Consider the following 15,138-nt stretch of genomic DNA (forward strand, 5'->3'; position numbering starts at 1 on the left):
TTTCTTAGGCTTTAATAACTGACAGTTACTGGGGTAAAAAAAAAAAAAAATGAGGTAAATGTGTTGAATAGACATGTTTAACTCTTAAAATCCCAAAAAGGGGTCAGATATCATCTGTTGAAGTCTATGAGCACAGTTCAGCCAAAAGAAGAGAGTGACACTTGTATGTGAAGCAAGAAGCTATTTTTACACCGTGGGCACATGTTCATCTGGTTAGATACATGCTATCCACCACAACAACTCTACAAGTGGACACATGTTATGCCACAAACAACAGGGATTTTTCTCCTGGTATTATACATTTAAATGGTGCTCCAATGTAATTTTGATTATTAAGGACTGACAGGGAACAACAGAATTACAGGCTTGGGTTTAAGGATTTATTTATTTTTGTTTTCATCTGCTTGACACTTGACACCACATGGTTATTCCAATACGTGTACGGTCTCAAGCCATCATCCCATGTTTCCAGCTCTGTCATCTCTGACTGATGCCACTGCTGTTTCAGTGTGTTTCTGCTTCGGAAGCCTCGTTGCTTTAGCCCCTCCGGGGCCCTTGAACAAAGTGGCATTTACATCTGCACTTTGTTAACTTTAAGGAAAGCCCAGCAAAAGCACTGTTGAAGAGATTTTTTTTTTGCTGCACATATGCAACTGATGAGGAATAGCTTCTTTCTGAAGCATGAAAAAATTATCCACTAAAAAATGCGATATAATAGCAAAAGGTAAGAAAAAAGCACACTTGTGTACAGAATGTAATGTGGATATAGTTCGACAGAACTAAATTGTATTCATTATGTTGTTTATAGAAATATGCAATTGAACAACATAGAATATGTTAAATAAGTTATTATCTGTGGGTATGAGTACCATCATCCAAAATATGTAAATAAAAATAAAAGAAATTGCAATGTTAAACACTTTTAAGTTTTATTTAGCTTTAATAAAAACAAAATGTACATGCAGACAGTCTAACCCAAACTACTATTATTATTATTATTATTATTATTATTATTATTATTATTATTATTATTATGTTTTCATACTACTAAGCAAGGATGTATACAAATGTAAAAATAAATAAATGTAAATGTTTAAGAATCATTAAAATAAAATAAATAAATATTGGTTGAGCATTATTCCTAATATGGTTATATCCCTGTAAAGTAGCATCTCTAATCTGTGAATGCAGGACAGTCAGGGACAAAAATAAAAGAGTTAAAACACTACGAATCAGCCTTAAAACAAATATCATATTCTGCTTTAATAAATACAAGTAGATAAATAATTTTATTATCATCTAAAGATTATTCTGAAACTTCGATGTATTTTAATCATTCAGACAACACTTCAAATCAAAGTAATAATTATAATTAAAATCAGTGTGTGTGTGTGTAAGTGTCTACACATTCATAATTCTACATACTTGCAAATACTAGATCAACACAAAGGAAAAGACATTCCAGAGGTATTCTCACCGAAATGTCTTGCATGTTTCAAAGCATCAGGGGATTTTTTGTTTAAATTTGTAACCACACTGATGTGGGGCAAGTATTTATAGCTATACCCCAGCAATTAACTTGAAAATAATTGCCATTATTTAAATACTGCTCTGCATAAAAGGTGAGGTATTAAAATAATCCATATTTAATTATATTTACTCAAGGTTCACAACCGTTTTGAAATATGTAAAGTCAAAATGCAAAAAAATTATAGTTTGAATTACTTCAAAACATACTATTATTTAAATGATCTAAAATTGGACGTAATGCTAGAACCGAGTACTTCTATAATTCTACCAATACTAACACATGAAGTTCATGTGCAGGGTGTTCCAGTGGGACCTATTTTAGCATGTATGCAAGTATCAGAGAAGGTTAATATGTGAATCTGTGTAAGAATGGGAAGCAGTTTCCTTCTCTAATTATATTGTGCTTCACAATATATGAATATTCAGGATCAAGGCAAAAGTGCGGCTCAACTCACAAATGATCAGATTTAAAGATCATGACAAAATCTGAATTTCAAAAAACCTGAATCACTCAGCAATAGCAGTGTGATTTGCAAGTTTGCAACTTTGTCAAAAGCTACAGTGAACTGCAAGTTTATGACATCTCTGGTACTTTTGCAGGAAAAGAAGGCATTTTGATCACCTTTTAGAAGGTGAACGACTTCAATGCAAGACACCCAGTGTCAGCCATCTGAAGACTGACAGGGACAACTGCGCCTATGAGAGTGAGCGCTTGAAATGAGCTCCCTGGAAAAGCGCCACACAGGCCAGCGGGAAAGCATGCAGGGTCACCGCAAATACTCAGATGGCCCCAGGGACACATCCATCAGTGGCAGCTGTATGGATGACACAGACAGGGAGGTGAGCAATCTCACTGATCGTGCCTTCAGGAGCCTGTGCATCGGCGAGGAGGCCATTTACAATGACTCAGAATTCTCCTCATCTCCTACTGAACGACAGAAGGCATTTTCAGAGGAAACCCAGCAAAAGACAATCTCCCATGAAGCATTGTCATACAGCATTCAGCAATATGGGGAAGCAGAAGCACAGTCAGAGATGGCCTCGACATTCCAGCATTCCTATGTGGATGTAACCCATCAGGAAAAGGCTTTCAGAGAGGGAAACTTGTCTCATATGAACAATGGCTCCAAGGAGGTGACATGGCAGCAAAGCAGGAGCACATCCAGAGTGTCATCTCTAATCAAAGCCTTTAGTTCAGGGGAGTGTTACCATGACAGCGGGACATGTGACGTTATTGTGGCAAGGGATAGGTTTAGAGACTTTGGCAGGGAATCATGGGACAAATCAGCTATGCTAAGCATCCAAAGCGATCTCTCTGCAGGATATCATCAGAATTTTAAGTCGGGCCCCCTTTCAGTCTTACAGAAACCATTTTTACACATCCGACGTGGCTGCCACAGTGGCACAGATGGACACAACAGTCCTGATGAAATCTTTGAAAAGTAAGTTCAATGCACTGAATTCTAAAAACAGTTTTTTCCATAGTGAATTTAGTCCCTTTCAGCTTTGGGAAGAGTACAACAGGTTCTCCTTCCAAAGTACACATGTACGGGGTTCATGCCACCTAGAGAATTCCCACGGTGGTATGATTCTCCTATGTACAAAGAGCTGAAAGACAACCACACAATTCCAAACTCTCCGTGTGAAAGTAGGGGCTTCAATCAGAGACAAATTCAGAATGTTGTGGCCAGCCAGAGCTCCATGTCCACAGTTGTCCAGAAAACCTCCGCAATTGAGAAGAGGTGTGAATCTGAAATGGCTTCCAACTATCCAGCTTGGAAGAAAAACAATAACTTAGTAAGGAACAAACTTCCATGCAACCGGCCCTCTACAGTTTCACCTACTAATGAGAGAACGTGTAGGCCGGATTCAAATTTGTTTAGAAATAACAAAGTTACACATGAGATAGTGGTCAAGAGCAACCTGTCTAGCAGTGTGACGCCGTTCAACATTACTCAGCTCCTTACACCAGTAATTCACACAAGACAAGAAACAGAGACGTCTGAGATCCTGCAGTTTGCACAAAACCCTTATGCTTCTGACTATTCTTCCCAGGGTGAAATTGACCCTAATATTCAGACTGATGTCAAACATCTGCGTGACAGCTACAAATTCAAAGCTTCAAGTCTGCTATTCAACCTCAAAGATAACCGAAAAATAGTCAAGAGTACGTACAGTCCCACTAAATTTAAAGGGATAGAAATAACAGATCAAAATAAGCTCATCTCAAAGCTGGAGGGCAGAGAATCCCAATATTCAGATATTTTAGTATCCCAAGAAACTGCTCAGGAGAATCGTATTGGAAATGATGCACGGGCCTCATGTAACCTAATTCAAGAGCCCAGTGCAGCTTCTATCACCCCTAAAGATTATACAGATGGCTTTGGATCATATGATAATTTGACATTAACTTCAACTCAAATTCAGGACAGAGTCACTAATTACAAATTGTTCTGTGGAACTTCAGAGGGTCACTCTCCCAGTACATATCCGCTGTCTAACATAGAGATCTCAACACGCTTTCTTTCAGCTCAGGATAAAAGCTCTCTGACGTCAGAAGGTCAGTTAAAAGACCTCAATAATTTTATTCCTGATAGGACAAAAATAGCCAATGTGCTTCCAAGGGTTTACCCTCCGACACATTCTCTGGCTGCTCAGACATCAGAGCGATACACAAGTCAAAATGATCTAAAACAAAGAAAGGACTTTGGAAGAAAAACATTTATTGAACACAGTCAAAATGAAGCTGTTAAAGAAAAATGTTCATGGGACCAGACTGGTTCAGTCAAGGAAACAGCCAGCAGATCTGAATCACAGCCATTTAGAGGAGAAATAGCAGCACTGATTGAAATGGACAAACAGAGAAAGGCCACCGCTAAGCAATATTTTGCCAATGACAGCTATTCTGTCCGAAAGGAAACGTACATGCAAAAAGTGAATCAAGACATTAAACTAGGTCGACTCGCAAAGAAGGAAGAGAAAGAGGTCAGGGATGATACAATATCACCCAGGAAAACATCTTACAGTGAAAAAGCTATTCATGACAACCAATTAAGCACATTTTCAAAGCCTATTGAATCATACAGAATACCAAAAAACAGTCTCCAAACCAAAACATCTCCTCTAACAGACGTTTATGGTGGTTTACAAAGCTTCAGTGTCAAAAATGATTTTGTTAAAGGAGAACCAGCGCAAAATTCTTCTTTTAACACCATGGTGACACAAAATACATTTGATCAGAGAGCTCATGACTTTAATAAAGGCCAAAAGAATGAAGGATTGTACTCTTATCAGCCATACAGATATGAACCTAACAAACAGTGGCACATGTCATCAACAAGCGAAGACAGACACACTAAGGAAAGAGTATGGACACAGAAACAATCAAATCCTGCTTTGCAAGATAAAAATTTGGTCATCCCAAACACTGATACCTCACATCAAAATAATATAAGTTTACAAACTAAACAAGAGAACAGGTTCAGCATAAATGATATTCTTTCCATTAGAGATAATGAGCAAGCAAGGAGGTTGAAAGATAATACATTTGTTTTGGCTAAATCTGAAAACCCACAAAATCCAATTAAATATGAAACAGCTGAAAAACTAACTGTAACAGAGCCTGTAAAAGAGCAACAAGGCTACAAAGTGCAGGACATTACCAGTCCATCACCTGGCTATGTAAGAAAGGATTTTCAAAATACAAATGAAACAAAAGACAGTACAATGAGTAAAGATACTGACAAGGTCACACCAAGAGTGCTTTCTTACAAGGAAAGAAGCCAAAGTAAACAAGAAATACTGACTTCGAAATTGAAAGCACATGCTCAAAAGGAAATATCAGCTATTAAAGAAAAGGGACTTGCCAAACAAGGCATTCTTGTGAGAAACGCAACAAAAACAAGAGGGACTATCAATAATGATGGCCAAGAAGGTCATTCTGTAAAGAAGGAAATCACAGCAGACAAGCTGAATCATTTGTTTCAAGATATAACTTATTCCAGTGTAACCCAGTACAAAGAACAAATTAAATTGCACAGTGACCATCCCAAGAATAGATCTCCACCGTCAACAGAAATATCGCCTCTTCATTTTGAAGATAATCAGAATGCTGTCTCAGAAAAGGATGAAAATATAAAAAACAAACCTTTAACTATAGTAAGGCAGAATGACAAACATCCAGTAGATGAAAATGAGATCAAAGAAACGTCTAATCAGTACAGAAAGGCAACAGTGGCAAATATGAAAAATAATGTCCATAAAAACTACCAGACATCCAGAATCTCAGAAGACAAACAAAACAGTATGACAAGCTCAGAGCATATAAACACTAATAAGGAATTGGTGAAACAAAGTCATGAAATATCACCAGAGGAATCGATGTCAGGTCATTTTACATCCTTAGTCAAGACTTACAGAGACAACAACACTTCCCATAATCCACCTGCACAGCATAATGACAAACAAACAGTTCAGCATGATCGGAAGGAAAATCTGTATGGAAGTAGCCAGAGTCAGTATACTTCCACTGAAAAAGCTGTGACTAAACCTGCTGATATAATCAAAGAAGAAGGACATGTTACAAGCACTGAAACTACAAAATCAAACAGTGGTTTGAATAAAAATGCTCTCTTGGGATTGGAGAAAAACACACCCAAATCTGAGGAAGTTTATGTACATCTTAAAAGTAAGATTACTGCTGCCGTGGAGCAGTCTAAAAATGAACCAATCAAAAATAGCTCTGAGATTGCAACTAGTCAACTGACATCCTCATCAAATGACATTAAGTTTAAAAATGGAATTCCACCTACTAAACGACTAATGGAACCAGCCAAATCAGATCTCACCTCAAACCTTCACACTAATACATTGAATGTAGATCCAGAGCAGCTTATAAATAGAACCCACAAACACAATTCTGGGGCCAGTTCAGATTCAGAGGTGTCATCAACAGAAAAAATCAACTCTGCACCAACAAATGACGTGGCCACACAAAGTACCGGGGAGCCCGAAACACTAAAACCTTTTAATAATGAAGATGTACCAGTGTTAATAAACAAAAACAATATAACACAGGGAAATGACTTGGCTAAGCAACAAAACAACACTTCACAAGTCAAGGCTGTAGAAAGGACCTCAGTAAACCAAATGGTGGAGAGTCACTCAAAACCAGAAGCAGATGAAGAATCGCTAACACAAATAGCTTCAGCTGAAGCAAAGGAAAGCTGTCGGCAAAAAGAAATCCATCAAGATGATGAAAATACAAAGACTCCGTTCTCATTTGACAAGAATGAACTTCCAAGAAATCATCAGGGTATCCCAAGTATAAAAGATGATTCAGAAGTAGTAAATAACTGTCAACAGAGAGAGAACATAACAGAAAGAGCAAGCCCAAAACAAGAACAAGGATTTCCCAGACTATTAGAAATATCACATGAGAAAAACAATCCAAAAAGTCCACAAAAGAGTATCAAGAAGTGGATCCGACCAATTCCAAACCCCAAAAATCATCTGAAGATGCTCTAAAAGCAAATGTTTCTCCCCAGCATAAAGTCATAGTAGAGGAGGATGCAACTCAAATAAATAATATACAGCCTGTTTTAACACACAATGTAGAATCCACAGCAGATACGTCAAACATCACCATTCTTACTCCAAGCAATGAGGAGCATGCAGAGGAACCTATAATTTACAGTATTTGTGTCTCAAGCAAAACAGAAACAGTTTCAAATGATGAACCTATGATCTACACTATTTGTGTCTCCAGTAAGTGTCCTATTGATGAGCAACAAAATCCGGTAAAACGAGAAGAGGAGAGTTCTGTTGAAACTGACAGATTTGTGAAGGATGAAAGCTTTTGTATTAAAAACAAGAGAGCAGAAAATGAACGTGATGATGTTCACAGACAGACTGAAGTGTCTTCAAACACTGAAGAAAAAGAAGACAAGAATGAAAAGTGTGACCCACAAACAACTACAGATAAGTCCGACATCACAGAAAGAATCAGCACATCATATGAGGACCTCTTAGCTAAATATGGGCTACCGGTCAGAGTTTGCAGTCATCTCACATCAAAACATATGCAGGATGAGAGAGAACAAAAAGAAAAGGAGGAGATTGAAACTCACCTGCCGCACAAATCAGTAGATCATGAAATGAACAGACCTCTACCATCCAAAGAAAAAAGCTCAGATACAACACAAACACATCCAGAAGACTCCAGACAGGTTTCTGATGATCAGCAAGCATCCATTACCAGTCAACCTTTAAAGGGGACTGAGTGTGAAATCAAGCAAGTAAAAGTGCAACACTATGATACCATATCAAAAACTCATTCCAACAACATGGCTGAAAAGCAACAGAGTACAGGAAACAATACACCAAAGCTTGGTAATTCTACAAGAGATGCCACCATAATACTCAAAGATACAGAAAATGCTGAACAAGATCAAGATACTCACATTGAACCATCAAGGCAAAGTAGGAGAAATGATATTGAGTTGAAGGAAGAGAAAGTTGAGGAAGCAAGTAAGAAACACTGATAAAGTGAAAAGTCGGAAAATGGCAGGAAATATTGATATTGAATCTAATTCTAGAGAGTCCCCAAAGAAAACTGAAAATGTATCCCTGACAGCTAAACAACCTACAACAACAGATGAATCAACAAGACCACTTGAAACTGAGGTTTTAAAGGCACCCATTTCATCCATGGTGAGGGAGACAGTCAACACTAATCTCACTGAACGTACAATTCTTGAAAGGATGATACCCCAATCTAAAAAGAAGTCTCAAATGGAGGAAGGTGAAGACAAATTGTTTACTGATACTGATACATTTACATCTCAAAAGAATAAAATACATGGAACAGAAACATTTAAATTAAAAGTTGATAAAACTGTACATGAGGCAAAACAAAAGGATCCTGTAATGGCTATGAAACAAGAATTCAACAAACATGCTCAAACTCTGCGAGAGAATGTGAAGGAGGATGACAAAGGAGGGGAGAAAAGGTCACAAGAGAAGTTACAAGTTGAACTTAACACGAGGAATGAAATGGATTTTAAAGGCGGCGCTGCCACACATGTTAATAATTATAGGGATAAAGTTTGCAGTATTGGTGAGGATGTGTGTACTGTTGTAAAACAAGACCAGGCCTGTTTTGAAGTCCCAAAAATTCACTTAGAGGACATAAAAGTGTCTACAGCGGAAGTATCATCAAACAAGGAATTCATGGCCGGCCACAAAAACCAACATGAAGTGATAAGAAGGAAAATCTGAAAGGAAAGAAAGGAGCTGTTGTGACTGAGCTTGTGGGTGAAAAAGATTTTAGAGAGCAAAAGAACTTACCAGTGAAGACCCTTACAGACCAAATTGAACCCGAAACTGTGGATAATATGAAAGGGCACATTGAAATGGTAAACAAAAATACATATGATTTTGGAAAAGAAAGTTCACCACTTCAGAAAGGCAATCCATTTAAATTAGAAAAGACAGAAATTAATCCAAGACGAGGAGCAGTTGAGACTCATGAAGTAAAAGTCTATGATAATAAACAACCCACACTGAACAGTGACAAAAGAAAGAAAGAAGACCCTGTATTAAGTCTGAGTGGACAAAATGATGGTGATTTGAAAGTTAATGAAAACAGAAGCAGAGGGAATAAAGAAAGAAATGTTGAAGTTACGGAGACAAAACAGGGTGAACAGAGTAATACAAACCAGTCTCAGCCAGAAACAAAAGGAAGTGCAAGATATGAACAAGAGCATGCTCAGTTACGTCAACAAGAAACAAGAAATGAAGGTATATTATCCAAACCAGAAGCTACTCAGAGGAACATGAAGGTGACTATACCAGAAATATCAGCTATCGCAGACTATGCTAGACTGAAAGTTATCTCTGCTGAAGATGATACGAAAGAGCTTGATATATTCCCTAAAACGGACTTCTACAACAGTTATGATCAACCAGTTTTAAGAATTCAGAAAGATTTATATGGAAATGTGTCAGATGTAGGGGGAGAATCTAAAAGAGATGTCATTTCAATGGAGAAATGTCAAAATCTCAAGCAAAAAACATCACAACTTAAAAAACAAACAGATTATGAGACACTATCTCAAAACCAAGACCACTTGGTTCCCAGTACAGTTCAACTAAAACCTGTGTCACTGGTAGCTTCAGGTTCACAAAATGAAGCTGCATCAGTGGGCACCCAACCAAAGGCTCTAACCAATCAAAAGGAATCAAACACTAAACCAACTTTCATGGAGCATCCAGCCAGAAGGGAAAGGGACAACATTTATCAGTCCAAGAATCCCCAAGGTGTACCATTGCAAGCCAACAGAACAATAAGCAGACCAAGACAAATGACTCATGACAAAACAACTGAAGAAGGCAATCTTTCTCATTATGGAAGACAAGAATCTCTTGCAAACTTGTCCGCGTCTGGCACTGTAAAAGCAGCAGACAACCAAATAAATATGGCCTCACCACCTGGAGAAGAAATGGAAGAGCTACAATATTACACAGTGAATGCTCTTGACACTGAAACAAAGCCAAAAAACGCACCTGAACCACCTCCTCCAATTCTCAAAATGTCTCAAAACACAGACTCAACTGAAAAATCAGAGGAAGACTCATTTTTGCAAAGTCTAATAGACTACGGTAAAGTTCATGCGACAGGACCGCAATCCAACTCTTCTTCTCCAGCCATGGAGAAACCTGTCATGTTCAGAGTGAAGGATAATACCATCAGAACATCTTCTGTGACCAAAACCGTCAAGCCTTGTTTTCACAGGTCATTCTCTGAAGACTTCAGGATTGGCTCCCCAAAGGAACACTTGAACGGTTCAGAGAAAGAAGATGTAATTCACCCCATAGAGTCCGCTAACCCTCCAGTCAACCATGAACCAGCTATTGCTGCCCTTGGGCTCTATAAATTAAAAGAGACACTCCACAACAACTTGCCCTCAGCAGAATATGCAGCAAAACAATCAAAGAGCCATCAGAGAAGAAGCCAGCATTTTGAGGAAGAAGAAACTCGTTCTGTCATCAGCACAATGTCAGGGGATATGGAGAACTGTACAGTGAGCCTCACAGATGTGGCCAACGTAACTCTGGCCTACATGCCCAAGCATGAAAGTTACAGAGACACCTACCAAAGGCCTGCGTCCGCCTACTATGAAAGACCAGAGTCATCCTGCTATGAAAGACCAGAATCAGCCTGTAGTGATATGAGGCCACTCGGTAGACCTCCAGTGGTGCCCCCAAAATCTGAAAAAGCTCTTCGGCGTGCACAAAGACTTACAACAAGACGTATGAAAAAGGCAGAGACGCCCAAGATGGCACCTGAAAACCAAGACCAGCTAGAGTCCAAATCAATCAGAAACCTCTCTGGTGTGCCCTCTTCACCTTCGGACACACTGTCAACACATCTAGAGGTACAAGCCTCACCTCCTCTTTCACAGTATGACATCCAACCAAATCACATCCCCACAGCACAAAGTATAGTCACACAACCTTTCCCCGTGACACAGAGAAAACTTTTGCAAGACCCAAACTCAGGGCAGTACTTCATGGTGGATGTACCATTACTGGTTAAGACAAAGACATTTTATGACCCAGAAACTGGAAAATATGTACAGCTAAATGTCCGTCACAGGTCTCAGGGTGCTCTAACACAGCCAGGATCGTTGGAGGTGTTGAACACTCCCTGCATGCTATATCGTGGGCTTCTGCCAATGGCTGCGTCTTCATTAACACCCTTGAGGTCACCATCTGAAATGTCAGCACCAGCAGACAACCAGGATATGCTTGAGAGAGGTGGTGAACCATGGAGTCAGAATGGTCATCTGCAGAATAGCAATAGAGATTCACAGCAATACCCTGAGCAAAACCACAATCCCTCTTTGTTTGCAGAAAACAATAGCAACAACAATGAAAGACACACAGATATTATAACTATGAGTGAATTAGAGGACTTTGCAATGGAGAGCACATGACGAGTAAAGTTAGTTGTTTAGATAGGTAAATACTGTTTGTACACAAATCTAAAGCTAAATGACTGTACATCTAAGCTATATAAATGTGACTTTTAAATATGTTAAATTAGTTCTTAAAACTGTTTTGATTTGTATTTGAGGATTGCTGTTAAACTGCGTTTTGTAGCTGAAGTTACCGTAATCACGGTAGGCAGGGGTTCTTTATCGTAAAAAAAAACTGTAAAGCATTCCAATTAATTATGTTGAAAATAATTTTGCAGTGTACTTGTTTTTAATACCACAAAGACCATACCCACAGAGCACACTGTACATTTAAGGCAAGAATATTTCGAATGTGACTTTTTAAGGCCCTACCCTTAGAGCCAGCCAGAATAAAAATCGGTTTTCCAAATGGCTCACAATATGTATGAAAATTTCATTTGTCAGGTTTAAAAGACAGATAATGGTACTTGCCATATTAAAACAGCTTTTCCCTTTATGTGCTTTGGCAGATTATATATTAAAAAGGGGTGGACTGTCTTTACCTTGCCATGGTTGCTGATGTATGACTATGAAAATATTGCCTTTAAACGACTACTTGCAATGTACCACTTTTACAGACTTTCAGAAACTCATTACATCATCATTAAAGAAAAATGTAAAATAAAAATTTGTTGAATGAATTTGTTCTCAGACAGGTACCATTAAACAGCTAATGCATTAAAAATATGCAGGTAATATCTGACGTAAACTTGAGAATGAGCTTCATTGCTTTCTTTACCCCAGTGCTGTGATATAGCCTATTTGTGGGTTTGAGGGAATTCAGTATCTGCACAATAGACCACTCTAGTGGACAAAAGGTGCATTGAACTTTGAATGAAAAAACTATATTCAATAATAAATCAACGAAATTACATATTACAGATACATCTGTTTTTGTAAAAAATAATAATCTGGTTGAAAATTATTTTATAAGTTATATTTTCTTTCGTCCTGTAAAACTGCAGTAATTTAACTGGGCATAATAAATATTCAGCACTGTGTAAGAAAACGTTTAAGCATAATCAGATCCATTAATGATAGTTCTGTCTTATCTTTCCTAGTCAAAATAAATGTAGAGAGTTTTTGATCTTATTTTTACGCAAGTCCAGGCAGTTGTGATGACTGCACAAATGTTGACCATATCTTGACCTATGCAGGAGGCCCATATCTCAAACAACTGGAGCACCGGAGTTTGGATATGACTTCACTGACAATGTATCATTAATGCAACAAAAGAACTCATTAACTTCATTCAAACAGAATTTGAAACAATGATTTGTGTCATTATTTAGTTTAGTTTAAGGTTTTTTAGGATTGCTTGGCCTCTCTCCAGTTAATTTGATGTAACAATGCTTCTCATAATAGAATGAATTACTGCACTGAATAATCAATAATCCACGTGTAATGAATGTTATGAACAATCTTCTAAAATTACTAGGTTACTACAATAACTCTAAATTACTTAAAACCATCACAGGCTATTTGTTTCTCTGTTTGCTTGCTGTGCGGGAATTCATTTTGGAAAAGGAAAAAAGATTAACAACAGCAACAGCGTCTAAATTGATTTTTCCCTTGGGTTTTCTCAAAGTGGAGACATCTTTATCAGCCGATGCAATGTGCAGTTACAATAGTATTTCTATTGTACGAGAGAAACATACCGAGGACGACTGGTCACATATGGAGCAAACATGTTTTAGGTTTAGATATTTAAAAACTGTGATCGTTATGACCAGTATTTTGCCTGCTTTTGACACAGTTGCCTTTTGACGAGTTCACATTTTGATACCATTTCATATCACTTCAAATCATTGCAAGATAAACATATTTCACTTGCTTTTAAACTCTATTTTTAACTTTCCCATTGGGCTACATAACTAATAAAAATTATTTAATATTTAATCATTTAAATCAATATAATAGGCTACAACATAATTTGTACTTTAATTGACAAGATTAGATTAACACACTCGTCGCAAACTACAAATGGCAAATTAGGGATGCACCAAAATTTCGGGCCCAAAAATTATCGCCTGAAAATGGTATTTTCGGGTTTTGGCTGAAAGAGAAAAACGTCTGAAAATCTATGGCACACCACCCATGTAGCCTACTGCTCATACTCACTGGAAAAGCAGAGTCCACTTAGCACAGACAGGAAATTTCTATGTAGTAGCCTATAGCCTACTTGTTCCTGTTTGTAAGACTTTGTAAAGTAATTTAACTCAACAATTTTAATAATACTGAAAAAAATAATAATAATGAAATTATCACACTTTTACTGAAAGTAACTATATTAATATTAAACATCAATATATAATTTTTATTCTGTATTATTCATTATCAGAGATTATGTCATTGGTTTGTTTTTTTTTTGTTTTTTATTCAGTATTATTAAAATTGTAAATGACTTACAAAGTCTTACAAAATTAAATGAAATGGCTACAGGCTTACAAGCCCTTCAACAATTCGATACAAAATGTATCAGCACAGAAATAAACAACAACAACAACCTTTGATTACATTTTGGGGATCTGTAGGTAAAAAAAGAATTTAACATTTTTGTAATATTTTGAAACATTTTGATTTAATGTACGTCTACATAGGTTACTAGTATAACTAGTATACTAGTATAAATCAACATGTTAATCATACATTTTTCACATAAATTAAGGCTAAATGTATAAATTAATACTTATCCAATATATATATATTGGTGAAAAGTTTATCCGCCACTCACTGTTCAGTATATCAATCTAGAGGGCGCTGTGAAGACAGGATAGGGGCCGTTTACACAACAACATTTTCAGCCAAAAACGGGAAACTTTTTATATGTTTGCCTGTTCGTTTACACTACAGCAGCATTTTGGGGCTGGAATGCATTTTTGAAACGGGTTTCCAAGTGCGAGTTTTTGAAAACGGCACATTATTGTTTCCGTGTGAACACTCAAAACGGGAATCTTTGAAAGCAATGATGTCATGTGCTTGCGTACTATGTGTTAGGTATAGACATGTGCAATACATGTCAATATAATTTTAAAGACAAGTGCGAACAAACATAAGGTGCATCCCAAATCACATACTTATGCACTATTCTATGATGTTTTGCAATATAAATAGTGTGAGTAGTGCATTCACACTGAAAATTCCAAAAAGAAAAGCACTTTAAACACCTGCATAATGCACTTAAAGGGGGGGTGAAATGCTCATTTTCACTCAATCTCCTGTTAATTTTGAGTACCTATAGAGTAGTACTGCATCCTTCATATCTCCAAAAAGTCTTTAGTTTTATCATATTTATTAGAGAAAAATAGTCTGTGCCGATTTTTTTCGGAAAAACACGAGCCGCTGGTGGCGTGACGTGTGGGCGGAGCTAAAGAATCACGAGCGCGAGTAGGCTTTTGCGTTGAGAGCGTTTGGAAGCTGTGACATTACAGTGAGGAAAAAAACATCCAAAACAAACCATGGCTAACAGTCAGATTCAGCCGTTTATTTATGAACCAGAATCAGATCCTGAGGCTGAAACTGAACAAGAGCAGCAGCAGCAACGACTCGCTCTAAGCGGGGCTCGAACCCGGATCTCCTGCATGGGTGG

At 37.5% G+C, this 15,138-nt stretch overlaps 1 protein-coding gene across 1 annotated transcript; it reads left to right on the forward strand.

The window, feature by feature from the left end:
- The first annotated feature begins 240 nt into the window (after positions 1 to 240).
- Positions 241 to 7,146, forward strand: LOC113112532 (uncharacterized). The gene is given in 4 exon segments (XM_026278197.1): positions 241 to 724; positions 2,131 to 2,870; positions 2,872 to 3,077; positions 3,080 to 7,146. Coding segments are annotated over 3 exon segments (4,806 nt in total). The 5' UTR covers positions 241 to 724; positions 2,131 to 2,247; the 3' UTR covers positions 7,057 to 7,146.
- The last annotated feature ends 7,992 nt before the right edge of the window (positions 7,147 to 15,138 follow it).

This window comes from Carassius auratus, chromosome 13, assembly GCF_003368295.1.
Source record: "Carassius auratus strain Wakin chromosome 13, ASM336829v1, whole genome shotgun sequence".
In the NCBI taxonomy this organism is placed as follows: domain Eukaryota; kingdom Metazoa; phylum Chordata; class Actinopteri; order Cypriniformes; family Cyprinidae; genus Carassius; species Carassius auratus.